At 56.1% G+C, this 16,452-nt stretch overlaps 1 protein-coding gene across 1 annotated transcript; it reads right to left on the bottom strand.

Moving 5' to 3' along the window:
- Positions 1-550: 550 nt before the first annotated feature.
- CYS1 (cystin 1) lies at positions 551-8,768 on the bottom strand. The gene is made up of 6 exons (XM_029938572.1): positions 8,721-8,768; positions 8,583-8,629; positions 6,525-6,654; positions 5,893-5,945; positions 1,694-1,846; positions 551-1,132 (listed from the first exon to the last, which is right to left on the bottom strand). Exons 1-5 carry the CDS (start codon positions 8,766-8,768, stop codon positions 1,732-1,734), a joined length of 393 nt encoding a protein of 130 aa, XP_029794432.1. The 3' UTR covers positions 551-1,132; positions 1,694-1,731.
- Between the last annotated feature and the right edge of the window lie 7,684 nt (positions 8,769-16,452).

Below are 16,452 nucleotides of genomic sequence, written 5' to 3'. Positions count from 1 at the left end.
TATCGCCAGAACAGAAGAACATCCACCCGCACGGACTAGACCTTCAGTGGGGGGTCGACTCTACCTTCTCCAGAGGGAAGACGTGTGTATGGGTGTCCCGGCCCCTAGAGACAGCACGTCCTCCCGGACAGAGACCAGACCCAGCTCACCCACGGACCCGGCATCAAGCGGAGGGCCAGGCCCACAGTGGCAGGGGCTTCAGAGACGTGGCCCCGGATGGCACTGAGCAGGACCTCCAGGGGGGCACAGCCCACTAAAGGCAGTCCTGTGCGAAGTGGCTCTATGACTCTGGACCATCAGGGGCGCCTGGGGGGCTCAGTCAGTTAAGCATCAGACTTCGGCTCCCGTCATGATCTCACAGTTCATGAGTTCGAACCCTGCATCAGGCTCTGTGCTGACAGCTGGGAGCCCGGAGCCTGCTTCGGATTCTGTCTCCCTCTCTCTGCCCTCCCCCGCTCTTGCTCTCTCTCTCTCTCTTTCTCTCTCAAAAATAAATAAACATTTTAAAAGAAGACACTTTTCTGCATTCAGGAAATTAGAAACAAAAAAAGCCCTAAGAATGACTGCTTTAATTACAGGCTCTCACCTGGCCGCCCACACAGAAGGCGGCACCCACAGGAGGAATTTTATTTTCTTCACACTTTCATCTCCTTGAGGGAGGGGTATTGTCCTTCCCTTGGAAATGGGCTGAACCTTTTCCGAATTAACAAGACAACAGTGTAAAATTGTAAACACTTTACGTCATTCAATTCAAGGCCTCGTCTGCTTGGGGGTGAGAAATAATATTGTCACTTCTTTTAGAAGAAGTATTTTGTATGATTTGAATCCTAATAGCGCTCATCTTTGATTTTGAAAAAAAAGATCTGAGCTTGGATGGGGCGCAGCTGTCTCCCTGGCAAGGTCGGGCCATCGGCTGCTGGGAGGCCCCAGGGGCCGCCTCTGGCTGGGCAGCGGGACCCTCCGGAGCCTCCCATCAAAGCTCTCTTGTCAAGTAATAACAGTTCATGGAAACACCCGGCTGCCTGTGATGGCAGCCGGCCAGTGGGTCTGGGGACAGCGCCAAGGGGCCCTTCGTCAGCTCCGGAGATGTCCTTGGATCTTGCAGGCGACTCCAGGGAGGCTGCTGTGTGGCCTGTAGATGTGACAGTGCAAGAGGATCGGACCTGGGGCTCCCGCTCCCAGCCCTCGCTTCCCGCCATCGCCCCCGCCCCAGGGCCGCAGGGCCTGTCCTCAGGGAGGCCTGTGGGCTGTGGCTCTGAGCGGACCCAGCGCCCGGGAAGGAAGCGTCACAGGAGTCTACGGCGGAGACTCAATCCTTCCTACCCCGAGTGCGGCTGGGGCCCGGGGGCCGGGGTCTCACCGGGAGCTGGTTAGAAATGCAGAGTCCAGGCCCCAGCCCGGGCTCCACGGCCGTCGGAGCCACGGTGAGCTGATGAGCGGTCCCCAGCCCCGGTGGGGAGTGGGGCAGGACCTTGTAGACAAGCCCTCCCCAGGGACTGAGAGGAGCCTCTGGGAGCCACCCCGGCCAGGCGCCCGTGGGCCCGCCCTGCCCCTTCCTTCAGGCCTGGGCGGGCACAGCTGAGCCCGGCAGCCAGCTTGCCGGAAGCCGGGTCTTTTGAAAAAGGCAGGAGTGACTGCGTGTTGGAGGGGGCTCAGCTCCGGCCAGAGCCTGGGCGGGGGAGGAGATGCGCACCCCAGTCTGGTCGGGGGGCCGGTGGCAGAGGAGCGGCCTCAGCGACAGTATTCCCGCTCGATGCTGGCCATCAGCTGCTCCTCGGAGTAGTCATACGAGATGGCGGAGTCGTCCAACGGCGTCTCTGGCCTCCTGTGGCTGCTGGCTGGAGCTCTGCGGCCGGAGACAGGGACAGGGGTGTCAGGAGGAAGGGGTCACCTTTCAAACTGGCCGTCTCTCCAACGGCCCCTTCATGGCCTCCTGATCCATCCTAAAACCGAAACTGAAGACCTTTGCGCGTGGTGCACCGTCTCATCTTCTACGTGCGCAGGCCTCTGCCTGTCTCTCTGGCTTCACTGCCCATGACGTTATCCTCCAAGACCTTGCTTAACCACCAGCACCTGGGAAGTTTAAGGGTCAGGGCCCTCAGGGTGGAAAGGCCGAGGTTCAAACCCCAGCTCTGCCAGTGACCCCGGACGAGGGCTTTGCATCTCTGAGCGTAGGGTTTTTTCCCTCTAAAATGGAGTCTGTAAGCTCATTCTCGGGCAGGCCTACGCTCATGCACAGATGACAGGGACACTGGACCTTGCACGCTGCACCGCCCTAGCAAACGTGACAGCAGATATCCACTGCCTGACCTGCGCCCTGGGCCTGCGCCCTGGGGGGGTCACACCAGAGCTGCTGCATCAGGACAGGACTGGGCACGGGAGAAGGGACCCCGTCCGACCCGTTCCTGCTACCTGTACCTGGGCTCCAGAAAGTGCTTCCCACCAGCCTGCCCTTGATGGCAGCCCCTCTCTGATTTTCTGGACTTTGTAGGGACCTTTGGGTGATGTGCACTGTACCCCAAACTTCCCTTTCTTTCCCGCTGCTCCCCAGTCGTGTTGCCTGGCATTGGTGGTGGCCCCTCCCCCCAAAACCTTGGACAGGAGGAGTGGGGGGCGGGGGCCAGGCTGGATGCTGCCTGGAGGGGGTGTGCGGTCTGCAGCCCAGAGTCACCAGCTCCGGATATGGGACAGTGACCTTACTGCTGTGCCAGAGAGGGAGCCCGCCCCACCCCGCCCCTCCCCTCCAGACAGCTGGGGTGCCTCCCTCCTTCCCAGCCTGTTTCTGCACCTGTGAACGCAGGAGGCTGGCCTGGGTGACCTTAAGCGGCAGGTGCAGACCAGAGCCACCAGAATCGCCACGCTTTCCCTCCCGGGGCCTCAGCTTCTGCGGCCCAGTCCCCAGAGAGCTCAGGTCAGGCCAGCCCTGCCCCCAAAGCCAGCCTGATCGGCCCAGCCCTGCAGCCTTCGCGTCTCTCCGCCCTCGTCCCTTAGGAGAAGGACGGAGATGTCATCAAGGATGATCAGGGCTCCAGGGTCAAAGGTCTTCAGCTTTGGTCAAGGCCCGTGTGGCCCAGGTCTACAGCGAACATTCAGTAGCGCTGAGGAGACGCCTACTATGTGCCGGGGGCTGTGAGGGACCAGGGAGGAGTCAGACACCCATCCTGCCTTCCTGAGACTGAATGAGGGTATGAGCCGAACTGTTCTGTGTGGCCGCCACCTTCTAGGTCACAGGCGTGGAGGCTGGGTGCCCACGAAGGAGGGAGAGACACCGGCCTGATGAGCACGGAGGGGAGGGAGTTTGGGGGGAGATATCTTAACTGGGCTTTGAAGGATTTTTCTCGCCAACATTTTATTACAAAGACTTCCAAGGATACAGAAAGGTTGAAATTGTAGATTCAATGATTAAGTAAATACTTTTTTTTTCCTTTTGCTGTATTTACTTTTTCACACATCTGCTCCATCTGGTTTCTGGAGGTATTTCAAAGCAAACTGCAGATGTTAGGGTATTTCTCCCAGAAATGCCGCTCCGGTGGGTTCTGGCAGCAGAGCTGCGGGTGGAGGAGGAGGCGGGGGTGAGGGGGGAATGCTTCCCCAGAGAGTTGCATGGGAAGGGGAGAGGGAAGGAGGGCCACGGAGGGCCCAGGGACAATGGGAGCCACAGCAGACGTGGGGTGGAGACCTGCTGCTCGTTCCCTGAGGGGGTTCTCCTCAAAGGCTGCAGAGCCCAAGTTTGGGGACCAGAGGCAGGCCGCTGCCTGTCCTGACCTTGGGGAGGGCCAGGGCCCCCCCACAGCCTCCCCCGGTGACCCTGTCCTCCTTCCCGAGGTACCAGGCCCACAGGGCCCGACAGGACCAGTGAGTGAGGGGACTCGTGACGAGGGAGGTCTGGGAGGCTGGAGGTGACCCGGAGTGTGGCCCCTTCACTCAAAAAGCAGAAGAAAGAGCGAACTCGCTCATGGGGGGAATTACCCTTCTAAATCCCTCAGGTTGATGGCGACTGGAGAACGTCATGCTAATTCTCTTTAAAAGCCGTGGAATTATTCAGCCAGGACTGAGCTGTGAGCAGTTCACTCCTCGGGGCCCATAGGAAGGCATGTCCCCAGGTCCCCAGGACAGAGCCACGCGCTCGGGGCTACAGTGGGACACGGTGTCCTGCCCCAGCGCACAAGACCACACCCGGGCGCCACTTCCTCCAGGAGGCAGGGCCGCGAGGAGAAGCGTCTGGAGGGGGACCAGGGCTCTCCACGATGCTCACACACATGGCCTTGACTGCCGGGGCAGGGGTGCGGGGGCGGGGGCTAGGTGCTCTCACCGCTTCACCCTCCGCGCCACCGTGGGGTCCCAGCCGGCTCCTCTGAGCAGAGCGAGCGGTGTGGCCTGGCACCTGGCGCCCTGTCTACAGCTCGGGCCTGCCCGCGCCCCACGCCCTTCGCCGCCTGGCGCACCTGCCTGTGCACAGCGTCCTCAGTGGCTGCTCTGACCTCCCGTGTCCTCTCCCCTCAGTGAATCACTGTTATCGTTGTCCCCAGCTCCTCCGTGAGCTCTCTGGCTGCTCCCGTCCCCTCTCTGGCCTGCCCTGAGCCCCTGCCTGCACTTCTGAAAAGCCCAGGCCCCTCCGGGAAGGCCCCCTGCTAATGTGTGTTAGATGAGGGGCGCCTGGGGGCCTCAGCCAGTGAAGCGACTGGCTTCAGCTAAGCTCATGATCTCATGGTTCGTGGGTTCGAGCCCCGCGTCAGGCTCTGTGCTGACAACTCAGAGCCTGGAGCCTGCTTCGGATTCTGCGTCTCCCTCTCTCTCTGCCCCTCCCTGCTCATGCTCTGTCTCTCAAAAATAAATAAATGTTAAAAGAAAAAATTTTTAATGTGTGTTAAATAAGAGAAACCAGCAAAATTCTTGCCCTGAAGCCATTTGGAATCAGTAATGAAAACAGCTGTTAAGCTGAAGTTTTACACCCGTTCACACCCCTGGTCCTGAATACCGGTCACCCCCATGCCAGTGACAAGGTGGATCACGTCATCCCGCCGGAGGGGGGAGGCCAGGGGGTGGCGGGGGTGGGGGGGAAAGGCCAGGGGGTGGCGGGGGTGGGGGGGAAAGGCCAGGGGCCCAGAGCCATCACCTCCTGCTGGGCTGCTCCTGGTGTGGCCGGAGCCAGGCGGGATGGCCTGGAGCAGAGAAGGCCTGGTCTCTGGGTCCCGGGGCCTTAGCTAACACTACAGGTGTTTTCAAAGCACTTTTCCTGATCAAACTGCAATGCCGTGACAGGGGACCCCTCCATCATCCCTCTGGGCTACAAGCCCCCGAGGCTAAGGCTGCATGACCTCTGCGCACTCCCGTGGCCCGGCCTTCCCTTTAAAGTCCAAGCCGCATCTGGATGGCGACCTGTGAGACACAAGGGCTCCGCAGGCAGCGGGAGGCGACACAGGAGCCTGCGGCCTACGGTGCACCGGGAGGCCCGTCGGTTGTGTCTCTTCTCTTTTTTTTTTTTTAATGTTTTATTTATTTTTGAGAGACAGAGATAGCGCGAGCAGGGGAGGGTCAGAGAGAGAGGGAGACACAATCCGAAGCAGGCTCCAGGCTCTGAGCTAGCTGTCAGGACAGAGCCCGACGCGGGGCTCGAACCCACGAATCGCAAGAGCATGACCTGAGCCGAAGCCAAACGCTCAACCGGCTGAGCCCTCCAGGCGCCCCAGGTGTCTGACTCCTAAGCGTCAGGTCGTGATCTTTCTCAGTTCTGGGATCCAGACCCGCATCGGGCTCTAGGATGACGGTGGAGAGCCTGCCTGGGGTTCTCTCTCTCCCTCTCTCAAAAGAAATAAATAAACAAACATTTAAAATCACCAAAAAGGAGTGGTTTCTGGCAGAGGCAACACGCTGGCCCCACCTAGCACTTACCCGGAGACGCTGCTGCCCCCCAGGTGGTCGTCAGCGCTCTGGTTTGCGGACACCTTGAGAAGGACAAACGGAAGAAGCATCAGAAGGTTGTCAGTGGCGCTGCCCACCCAAGGCTCTGGCTTTCTGCCGTGCTGTGTGGATGCGTCTGTCCCTCAGGTTGCTCATGCCTTTTGGCTGCGGTGAATTGCGCTCTTGTGAACCTGGGTGCGCGGGGGGCTCTTCCAGACCCCGCTTTCGATTCCCGTGGGCACATCCGAAAGTTCCTGCGATACGAGGCCACCCTGCCTCCCTACAGCTTCCGGTCACTTGCACGCTTGGGGACGCCACCATCCTTGAGCTACTTTTTAGATGGCATCCTGTTTGGACGTTTGTTCCCTCTTGTCGGTTTGGCTGGAACCAGCTTCTGTTGTCGCCTGCGCTGGCTTCCCGGTTACCCCCCGACTGTGTCATAGGTTGTGATGAAGGTGGCTTCTGCCATCAGGAGGGCACCCGAGGGCCAGACCTTCGCATGACCAGCCTGTCTCCACCTCGCCGCTGCCTTCCCTACCCCTGATGGGGACATACTGCTGGCCACCACCTTCCCCCTCTGTGAGCCTCACGCCCTACAGCAGGATTTGCAAGGAAGGCCATACTCTTTGCTTTTCTAATGTCCCCGAGGGCTCGGTCCTGTTCCATCTGCTCAACGTGTACTGATGCTTCTTCCTGTGCCCGCGTTTTGAACGCAGGTCTTTCCTTGCCGGATTGTGTAAGCCTTTACCTTGACTGTCTCCGGGGGGATGTGTTAGATGCCCTTCCAGAAACAAACCTTCTGAGCAGTAGGGGAGCTTGGATGAAAAACAAAGACACAGCGGCCCCTGCTGGCCGCTCCGGACCCAGTGCAGACACAAGTCCGGTGCCTGCCAGCTGGCCAGCGGCCACCCCAGGGCCAGACAGACACTGGGACCCTGGGGGGCCGTGGGAAACGGGCTGAGCTCAGGGGAGCGCGTGAGTGTGAAGGGGCGGGTGTGGGATGCGTCATCACCCAAGATCTAACGGAGCCTTTGAAGAAGCCAGAGCTGACGGAGAAGCAGGCGGGACTGAATATGGTGTTACGGTTTCCTCCTGCTCTTACAACTAAGGCTTTTTTTTTTTTTAACTTTTTTAATGTTTTTTATTTATTTTTGAGAGACAGAGAGAGCAGGGGAGGGTCAGAGAGAGAGGGAGGTACGGAATCCGAAGCAGGCTCCAGGCTCTGAGCTGTCAGCACAGAGCCCAACACAGGGCTCGAACCCACAGACTGTAAGATCATGACCTGAGCCGAAGTCTGACGCTTAACACACTGAGCCACCCAGGGGCCCCATCAGCTAAGGGTTTTTGAGAAAGGTGAAGTATCAATGGTTAATTTTTAGAAAATTCACGGTCTCTTTTATTTACCAAAATGTATAGATTCTGCTTCTTTTGTTTAGAGAGTCCTCCCCATCCACCCTTCGTGTTTCACGGCTTTATCTGTACATATGCATACACATATCAACACAGATGTTGAGTCCAGTTCGGTAGGCTTCGCCACGGGTACACAGACCATCGCCCCGGTCATGCCCTCTGGGGCCCCTCCTTCCCTGCGCTGCCCTCCCGTCTCCCGCAACCATCCATCGGCCTCCTGTCTGCAGGCTCGGGTACACTCTGGAAGCCAAGACCAGAGAATCACAGAGCGCACACCCTCTTTCTGGTTTCTTCCATTCAGTATAGTGATTCTGAGACCCATCCATCTTGTGTGGGTCAGTAACTCACTCCCTTTTAAAAAAACACACACACACAATTTTTTTAGGTAAACTCTACACACACAACGTCGGACTTGAACTCATGACTCTGGGATCAAGGGTCATGTGCTCTACTGGACTGAGCCTGTCAGGTGCCCCGATAGTTTACTCCCTCTTACTGCTGGATAATATTTCACAGCAAGGGTAGACGTCCCCCTCCTTTATTACTGAAGAATTATCCTTCTGTGGAGCTCAGGTTTGCTTGGTTGATTGGGGTTCTTGTGCTTCATTATGGACATCTGAACACCAGCAGTGGGGAGAACAGAGTAAGGGGATTCCTGGTACCGGATCGCGGGGCCTCAGCCATTTCCAGCTCAGCCCTCCCACCACCGCCAGAGGGCGCCCCTGTCCCCACTCCGCTGCTGTCCGGTGGGTCCTGTTCTGCGTTGTTAAATGACAACCAGACTTTTTCAGGAAGAGGCTCCAATTCTGAGACCACCAGACCTGGAGCCCCTCCCTCCCTTCGAGAGGTCACGCCTTCAGGAAAGTGTTTCGAAAGAGAAAGAAAGCCAGGCCGCCCCGGAGAAGCTTAAAGGAGTGGGATTGGAGGAAAATGACAATAAATTGCATTTGTATCGCATTATATCACCTTATAAATCACATTCACATAACCATGAACATCGAGGACTTGGCTAGACTCACGGAGGGGCTACAGTGGGCCTGGCGCCCAGCGGGGGGATCCGCCCCTATCCGCCAGGTGTGTCCCGGATAACCTGGTGAGGATCCCGAGCAGCGCCCCCTGCTGGGCCCCAGAGGCCTCCAAGGTCAGTGGGATGTGCACCCCAGGTCTCTCAGGCTCCTTCAGGGCTAGCGATCTGATCCTCAAACTCTAAAGAGATTCCAGGGTGCCCGGACATTGGCCGATGTCAGAGGCGGGGCGAGAAGCAACCTGACCTGGTGGCCTTGGACTGGGCGCTGCCTTCCTTGCGGGCCACGGGCCCCTGGCATTGGAGAGCCGCAAGCACCCCGTCCTGACCCGGCCACTGCTGCCCCCCCTCACCCGAGCACAGATAGGGCTTTCCACCCCCAAACCTCGACCTCCTGTCCCAGAAAGTCCTCACGGGCACCCCCGGAGGTCATGCATGCTGCACAACACTTTCCCCACTGCATTTCTTCACCTCCACACCCAGCACGGGTAGCAATTGCTGAGGCCTGGTGTCGGCCAGACGCCGCGGGACTGGCTCTCAGCCCGCTGGTACACAGCTGGCCTCCCCCCACCCCCGCCCTGCTGCCAGGGACAGCGGCCAACATCCTAAGAGCGAGTCTGGGCGGGAGGGAGCCCTCTGGGGTCATAGGCCCTCCCGCAGCTCCAGGCACTGTGCCTTTTACAGTCTGAAATGGCTCTGTTTTTGTAGCCCCCACCCCCACCCCACTGGGGGCAGATTCCTCCTTCGGTGTTTGATGTCCTCTGGGCTCAGCATTCTTCTCCTCCAACCCACATGCGCCCCCTCCCACCCCTGTCCCACACAGACCGCCCCCAGCCCTGTCCACAGGGCTGTCCACAGTGGCTGTGAATTTCTGCAGCCCAAGGGAATCTGCCTGCCTCACACCTCAAACCTAATTTGCACAACACCGAGCATCATTATGACGACACAAGCAAGAGGCTTTGGAGCCTTTCTAGAACCTGGCCTCCTTTGCGTGTCACAGCCACGAGTCCCCTTCTCTGGCCTCGATTAGCATGGCACCCTCCTACCTGAGTGCCGGGCTTCCTGCATCTCCTCTCCTTCCCCCCCCTCCTGCCACCCCCGACCTTTCTATTAAATTTGTTTATGTTTATTTATTATTGAGACGGAGAGAAACAGAGCATGAGCTGGGGGAGGAGCAGAGAGAGGGAGACACAGAATCCGAAACAGGCTCCAGACTCAGCTGTCAGCACAGAGCCCGATGCGGGGCTCGAACCCACCAACCGTGAGATCATGACCTGAGCCGAAGTCAGATGCTTAACTGACTGAGCCCCCCAGGCGCCCTTTATTAAATTTTTTAATGTTTATTTATTATTGAGACAACCTCTGACCTTTCTGAAGGGAGGCCGGCAAGGAGGGGGGTCTCGAGAGAAAGGAACTGGGGGAAAGGTGGGGACCCGGGGAAGGGAAACCTTATTTTCAGGGCACCTTTTATATTTCTTCCTCATGTGCATGTATATTGTGTATTCTGGTTTTTAAATCAACATTTAAGGACAATAAACAACAGGAAACTACCCCCAGCTCCCCACTGCCTACAGGCTCAAGTTCCACCGCTCAGCCTAGAAGGTCATGAAATCATGACCCAAAGTGACTCGGTTTGCAGCCTCATCCCTCCGGGTTTCTCTACATGCTGTTCCTTCTGGATAGAATGTTCCGTCCTTCTCCCGCTACTGGAAGACTCAACGGATCCTTTACAACCAAGTTGGGGGGCGCCTGGGTGGCTCAGTCCATTAAGCATCTGACTTCGGCTCAGGTCATGATCCCATGGTTTGTGGTTCAAGCCCTGCATCAGGCTCTGTGCTGACAGCAGAGCCTGGAGCCTGCTTTGGATTCTGTATCTCCCTCTCTCTCTGACCCGCCCCTGCTCACACTGTCTCTCTCTGTCTCTCAAAAATAAATAAAAAACATTAAAAATTAAAAAAAAAAAAAGAACCAAGTTGGGCATCAGATCCACCAGGAAGGCCTCTGCCTCAGATGGGATTACTTGGCCCCTCCTGTGTAACGCTCTGCCGGCACGGCTCCCTGCTGAGTGACCCCTGTGCGTTTACACAACGCCCCACCACCCAGTCAAGGCATTCTGGGGGCGGCACCATGTTTTACTCTTCAATTAATCCTAGGTGGATCAAAAGCCACTTACTATCACTTAACTTTGTGTTCTTTGCTGGGGCACCAGGGGCGGGGCCGGGGGGGGGTGGGAGCGGTGGGGGGGGTGCTCAGTTGGTTAAATGCCTGCCTTTAGCTCAGGTCGTGATCTCATGGTTCGTGAGTTCGAGCCCCACATCAGGCTCTGTGCCGTTAGTGCGGAGCCCGCTTCAGATCTTCTGTCCCCCTCTCTCTCTGCCCCTCCCCCACTTGTATGGTCTCTCAAAAATAAAGAAACCTTTAAAAAAAAACTAGTCCATCAACTGATGAATGGATAAAGATGATGTGGTTTATACATACAATGGGATACTACTTGGCAAAGAGAAAGAATGAAATCTTGCCATTTGCAGCAACGTGGATGGAACTGGAGGGTGTTATACAAAGTGAAATAAGTTAGAGAAAGACATATGTATTTTCACTCATGTGTGGAACTTGGGAAACTTAACAGAAGACCACGGGGGAAGAGAAGGGGAAAAAATAGTTTCAAACAGGGAGGGAAGCAAACCCACAAGAGACTCTTAAATATAGAGAACAAACGGAGGGTGGATGGGGGTGGGAGGGAGGGGAAATGGGAGATGGGCACTGAGGAGGGCACTTGTTGGAATGGGCACTGGGTGTCGTACGTAAGCGATGAATCATGGGAATCTACTCCCAAGCCAAAAGCACACTGTACACAGTGTATGTTAGCCAGCGTGACAATAAATTATAAAAATAAATGAGGAAATAAATGCAATAAGTAAATAAATAAATAATAAACAATAAAAAACTATATCAGGCTGCTGAAAAAAATTGTGTTCTTTGCTATGTTTGGTCTGAAAGCAAACAGAGGGTGATCGTCTTCAAAATAGTGGCTTTTTTGCCAAAAGTCTCTCATATTACCCATCACTCCTGGGGTTTTTCTTTTGCGGGGGAGAGGGGCAGAGGGAGAGAGAGGGAAAGAGAGAATCTTAAGCAGGCTCCACACCCAGCCCGACATGGGGCCCAATCCCGTGACCCTGGGATCGTGACCTGAGCCAAAATCAAGAGTCAGATGGATTCTGCTTTCCAGCCATGAAATCGTTTTGCTTGGTTGTTTTCCTCACACCCCAGCGCCGCTGTGAGGCGGGTCACTCCGACGTCCTGGCGGGTGGAACAGACGGCAACGGTCCCGGCCTCCCTTCACGAGAGCAAAATGGAGCCTTCGCAACAATGGCGGGAGAGAGATCCATTCGGCCTCACTAGAAGACGTTATTGGCCCAGACCTTCCAGACCTTCTTACCCAAAAAAATGTGCTACATTTGCAGCAACAATAAAGATCCCAGAAAACACACTTCCCTAGATCTAGAGCAACCCAGATTTATTAGGCGGGGCGAACAAAGTCTTAACTACCATCTGGTAGCAAAGGTGCTGAATTTATGTTCATTTTGGATGGAATCCAAATATCCTCCTTAAGGGTGACCTTGAATTTCATGGATGCATTTAACCTCAACGACTCCGTTTCTCTAGCCCACCCTGGGACTAGCCCGTCCACTACCATGGCGCTGGAAGAAGAACCTTCCTAGAGACTTTGACCCCGCTCTGGCTCCTTGCCTCCCATTCCCCATCAGGCTCCCCCACTGCTCTTCCCGAGGGCACTAGGGGCCTCTGCATTGCTAAGTTCAACGGTCAGTTCCCAGGTGTCAGCCCAGTCTTCCCATCAGGCGGCATTGACAAGAGCTGGCCAATCCTCCCTTCCTGAAACAGTGCCCCCCTTGGCTTCCAGACGAGGCGACCTCTTGGTTTTCTCCCCCCACCCCTGCCTTTGCTGGATGGTCCCTTGTCCTCTGCACATCTGACCACGGCAGTGCGCTCCTTGGCCTCCTCGCATACGAGTTCACACACTCCAACCCCAGCGCCCCGGACGCGGGCAGGGGTCAGCGGTGCTCCGGCCGGGACTCGGGCAGGGGTCAGCGGTGCTCCGGCCGAAGCTCCGAGCTCCTCCCTTCTGCCTCCGCCCACACTCCTGGCTCCAAACCCAACCCGACCCCTGAGCGCTGACCTCTTACAAAGACCTGTCCTCTTGGTTCCCTTTCTGGGTGTTGAGTAGGCATCTCAGGCTTAACGCATTCGAGACCAAATTTCTGATGGAAGACACCCCAGACCTGCCCTGTCCACATTTCCACGTCAGTGAACAGCAACTACATCCCTCTAGCTGCTCCAACCAAAAACTTTGGGGTCATCTTTGACCCTTTCTTTCCCACACACCCCACAGCCAACCCACTGGCAAACTGGCTGTGTCCATCTGTGGCCCGCGTCCGTAGCCAGCCAGCCCTCAGGTCCCTCACTATGGCCCTATGATCTCAGGGATCCCTGGGCAGGGGTGGGGGGGGACCTCCTAACTAGGCTCCCAGCTGGGGCCCTGCCACCCCTCCCCTCCGGTCTCCAACTCGGCAGCCAGAGTGAGCCTTAAAACAAACCAGGTCGTCCTTAGTTCGGAGCCCTCTAGGGGCGCCTGGGTGGCTCAGTCGTTAAGCATCAGACTCCTGATTTCAGCTCAGGTCTTGATTTCATGGCCATGAGATCGAGCCCCATGTCAGGCTCTGTGCTGGGCATGGAATCCCAGCAGCTGGGATTCTCTCTCTCTCCTTTTCCTTTTGCCCCTCTCCATTTGCGCCCCTCCCCAAAACAAAACAAAAAATAACTCTCCAGCACTTCCCATCTCCTTCACAGTAAAAGCCAAAGGCCTAACAGTGGCCACGAGGACTGTCATACTCTGCCCAGACACCGGGCCACCAGCCTATCTGCCACCACCCTGCCCCTGCCCTCTCCGGTCTGCCACACGGCCCAACCTGATGCTCTTTGAGCATCTTCCCCAGGCCCCACCCTAGGACCTCAGATCAGCTGGCTACTTGGCTTAGAACACAGGTTCCCACGAGCACAGCAGCCCTCACCTCCCCCACGCTCTGGCTCCGGCCCTTATCTCTCCTCCCTCCTCCGTGACACCTTTCCTGCTCACCTGTCAACACAGGGGCGCCTGGTGGCTCAGCCAGGTAAGTGCCAGCTCTTTGATTTCGGCTCAGGTCATGATTCCAGGACTGTGCGATTGAGCCCTGCGTCAGGCTCTGTGCTGCCTATGGAGCCTGCTTGGGGTTCTCTCCCTCTCTCTCTCTCTCTCTCTCTCTCTCTCTCTCTCTCTCCCCTGCTCCTCCTCCTCCTCCTCCCCTTTATTTTGTTCACTGTTGGACTTACACGATCAGAACGTCAGGAGGTGTGGTCTGTCTGGCTCACTGATGAACAGCCAGCGTCCGGGGCAGACCGGCCCGGGTACGGGCTCCACTGTGTTCGCTGGACGTGTAGGTCGTTAGGAGACGGTACCGTCCCCCAGTTAACAGAGCACGGAGCCGCTGAGATACTGCTGCCTTTCCAAAATTATAAGTTGAGGGGCGCCTGGGGGGCTCAGTCGGTTAAGCGTCCGGCTTTGGCTCAGGTCATGATCTCCCGGTTCGTGGGTTCGAGCCTCGCGTCAGGCTCTGTGCTGACAGCTAGCTCAGAGCCTGGAGCCTGTCTTCGGATTCTGTGTCTCCCTCTCTCTCTGCCCCTCCCTGCTCACGCTATCTCTCTCTGTCTCTCAAAAATAAATAAAAACATTTAAAAAATAAAAATAAAAATTATAAGTTGAGGGGCACCTGAGTGGCTCCGTCGGTTAAGCGTCCGGCTTCGGCTCAGGTAAAAATGGATGATGTAAATATTAAAGATTAAAAGAGCTAATGTGTGTTTGAGACCCCAGTGCACGTTAAAATATTAGATTTAACTATTCTTGAATGCAGTTGAACGTAATATAATATTCAGGATAGTGGTTCAGAGATAACATACATAATCAGTCTCCAAGAAATTCTAATCAACAGTGGTTAAAAATTTTAAACACGGGTGTAAAGGGATCATTTCACTTGAGTTTGAGATTCTCTTATGTAGAATACCTCTGTCTTCCAAAATGCTTGATAGTTTAGAATCTAAGGAAGGTTTTCACCCTCCCCTCTGAAGTCATTTAAACTTTTTTAAATGTTTTTTTATTTCTTTTTGAGAGACAGAGAGTGCGGGCAGGGGAGGGTCAGAGAGAGGGAGACACAGAATCTGAAGCGGCTCCAGGCTCTGTGCGGTCAGCACAGAGCCCGACGCTGTGCCTGTGAGATCATGACCTGAGCTGAGACCGGACGCTTGACCGACCGGCTGAGCCTCCCCGGCGCCGTAAGAGTCATTTAAATGGTGTTATTAACTTGTTACATCAAGCTTTTGCTCTCTCCTTGGTAACACGGTTTCTAACGTTTCGAAGCAAGTCCGACTTCTCCATATGAGTTTCCGTGCTGATCCATCTCAAGCCCAGTGTTTTCCTAGCTCGGCGACGCCTTGCTAACCCTGAGTCTTATAAGCTGCGCAGTGGCCAAGACAATCAACGGACGTAATCTGTAAGGCAAAAAGCGTGACGAACGCCACACCTGAGCGTCCGGGCAGCTCACCTTCTAACTGTGACCTTTACAGTCAGGAAGTTAGGAGGCCTTGACCTTTTTACTTTGTCTTTCCAGACCAGAAAAGAACTGGATTCCAAGATTTTTCTCACAGATCAAATAATCTATGATTCTAGGATCCACTCCGGAAATATTTACGACACAGAGGACACATATGATCCACACCCACAGGAACAAGCGCAGCCGGCCGACTTTACCTCCTGGGGCCTCCTGACTCGATCTCCCCTTCAGCCCCCTGACCATCCTGTTTCGCTCAGGACCTGCCCCCCGGACCACGAAGCAGCCCCCAGCTGGCCACTGTGGCTCCGGACCTGCTGGGCCCAGTCCCTCCTAAAACACAGAACGTCACTTCACCGACCCCTTCAAAGACACCCAGAGCTGTTATGATGAAGTCCGAACTCCTCAACACGGGAAAACCCCAGCACCGCCGACGACAGCATGGCCTGTGCCCTTTGGGGCCTCTTCCGCCCATGTCCTCACCACCCACGCCATCCACACACTGGGCACCAGGGACCGCCCCATCGCCTTTGCACACGCACATGGGGTTCTCTCTGCACAAATGCCTCTCCTCCACTCTTGCCTGGCTAATGCCACGGATCCTTCCAGATCCGGGTCAACTGCTGTCCTTCTGGAGGGCTGCCCTGACTTCTCCAGGGGCTTGTCCTGTGGACTCTGCAGATCACTCGCACACCGTATTCTGCTTTTTGTCTGCAGATCTCTCTCCCCGCACTAGACTGCGGATTTCTTTTAGGCAAGGACTGAGCGCCATCCGTGTCTCCCTGAGCACCCGCAGCGGAGAAATGGCTGCAAGGGTGAGTGAGGCAGCCCTGCACCCGGAGATTCACTCTGATGTTCAGCAGATCAGGGGAATCCCATCCTTCTGGTTCCCTCTCCTTTTCATTTTGGAAGTTTCCAAAGCCCCGGAAGATCCAGCACTAAATGATGGCTTCCGCGCAACCTCAGAATTTCCCCCCAATTTCTCAGCTGTGTATTCATCTCCAGGGTTATATAACTGAATGGTGATGTCGTCCTGAAGGAATCCCGAGAAGATTCCAGAATCCAGTCCCACATACTGGGGGGGGGGGGCGGGGGGAGGGTTGTGGCAGGAGGACCCGGAGGAAGGCGCTCTGCACTGACCGCTTTGAACCAGTGCTCCTCCCCAGCCCTCACGGAGGCATTTTCAGGGTCTACAGTTTGGTGGCGGCCCAAGAAGGCACTTCCCTCGCATCCCTTGCCCCTCAGTCCCCAGCAATTAAGCAAAGGCTGTGGGGGCTGCTGCCTTTGGCGTCCTCCCCAAGCCCAGGAGCTGATAGTAAAGATCTTCCTTCTGCTCTGCTGGAGTGCAGACAGTTGCCAAACCGGAGTGCTCATTTTGTTGTTTTTCTAGAACAACGGGGCTGTTGTGACAAGTGTGCTGGGAGAGAGGGCCGGGAAGCCAAAACCAGCTCCCACAGCATC

This window comes from Suricata suricatta, chromosome 4 (genome assembly GCF_006229205.1).
Source record: "Suricata suricatta isolate VVHF042 chromosome 4, meerkat_22Aug2017_6uvM2_HiC, whole genome shotgun sequence".
NCBI classification, from domain to species: Eukaryota; Metazoa; Chordata; class Mammalia; order Carnivora; family Herpestidae; genus Suricata; species Suricata suricatta.
The sequence above is the reverse complement of the archived record's forward strand: the minus strand, read 5'-3'. Positions and strand labels throughout refer to the sequence as shown.

What these genes read in the sequence shown, in the direction of transcription:
- CYS1 (XM_029938572.1), bottom strand. Translation starts at nt 8,768, where the DNA reads ATGACCTCCGGGGGTGCCCGTGAGGACTTTCTGGGACAGGAGGTCGAG. An exon ending in GGACATTAGAAAAGCAAAGA is followed by an intron (nt 5,946 to 6,524) that starts GTATGGCCTTCC and finishes GTCCTTCTCAAG; the next exon opens with GTGTCCGCAAACCAGAGCGC. An exon ending in GGGGGCAGCAGCGTCTCCGG is followed by an intron (nt 1,847 to 5,892) that starts GTAAGTGCTAGG and finishes CTCCGGCCGCAG; the next exon opens with AGCTCCAGCCAGCAGCCACA.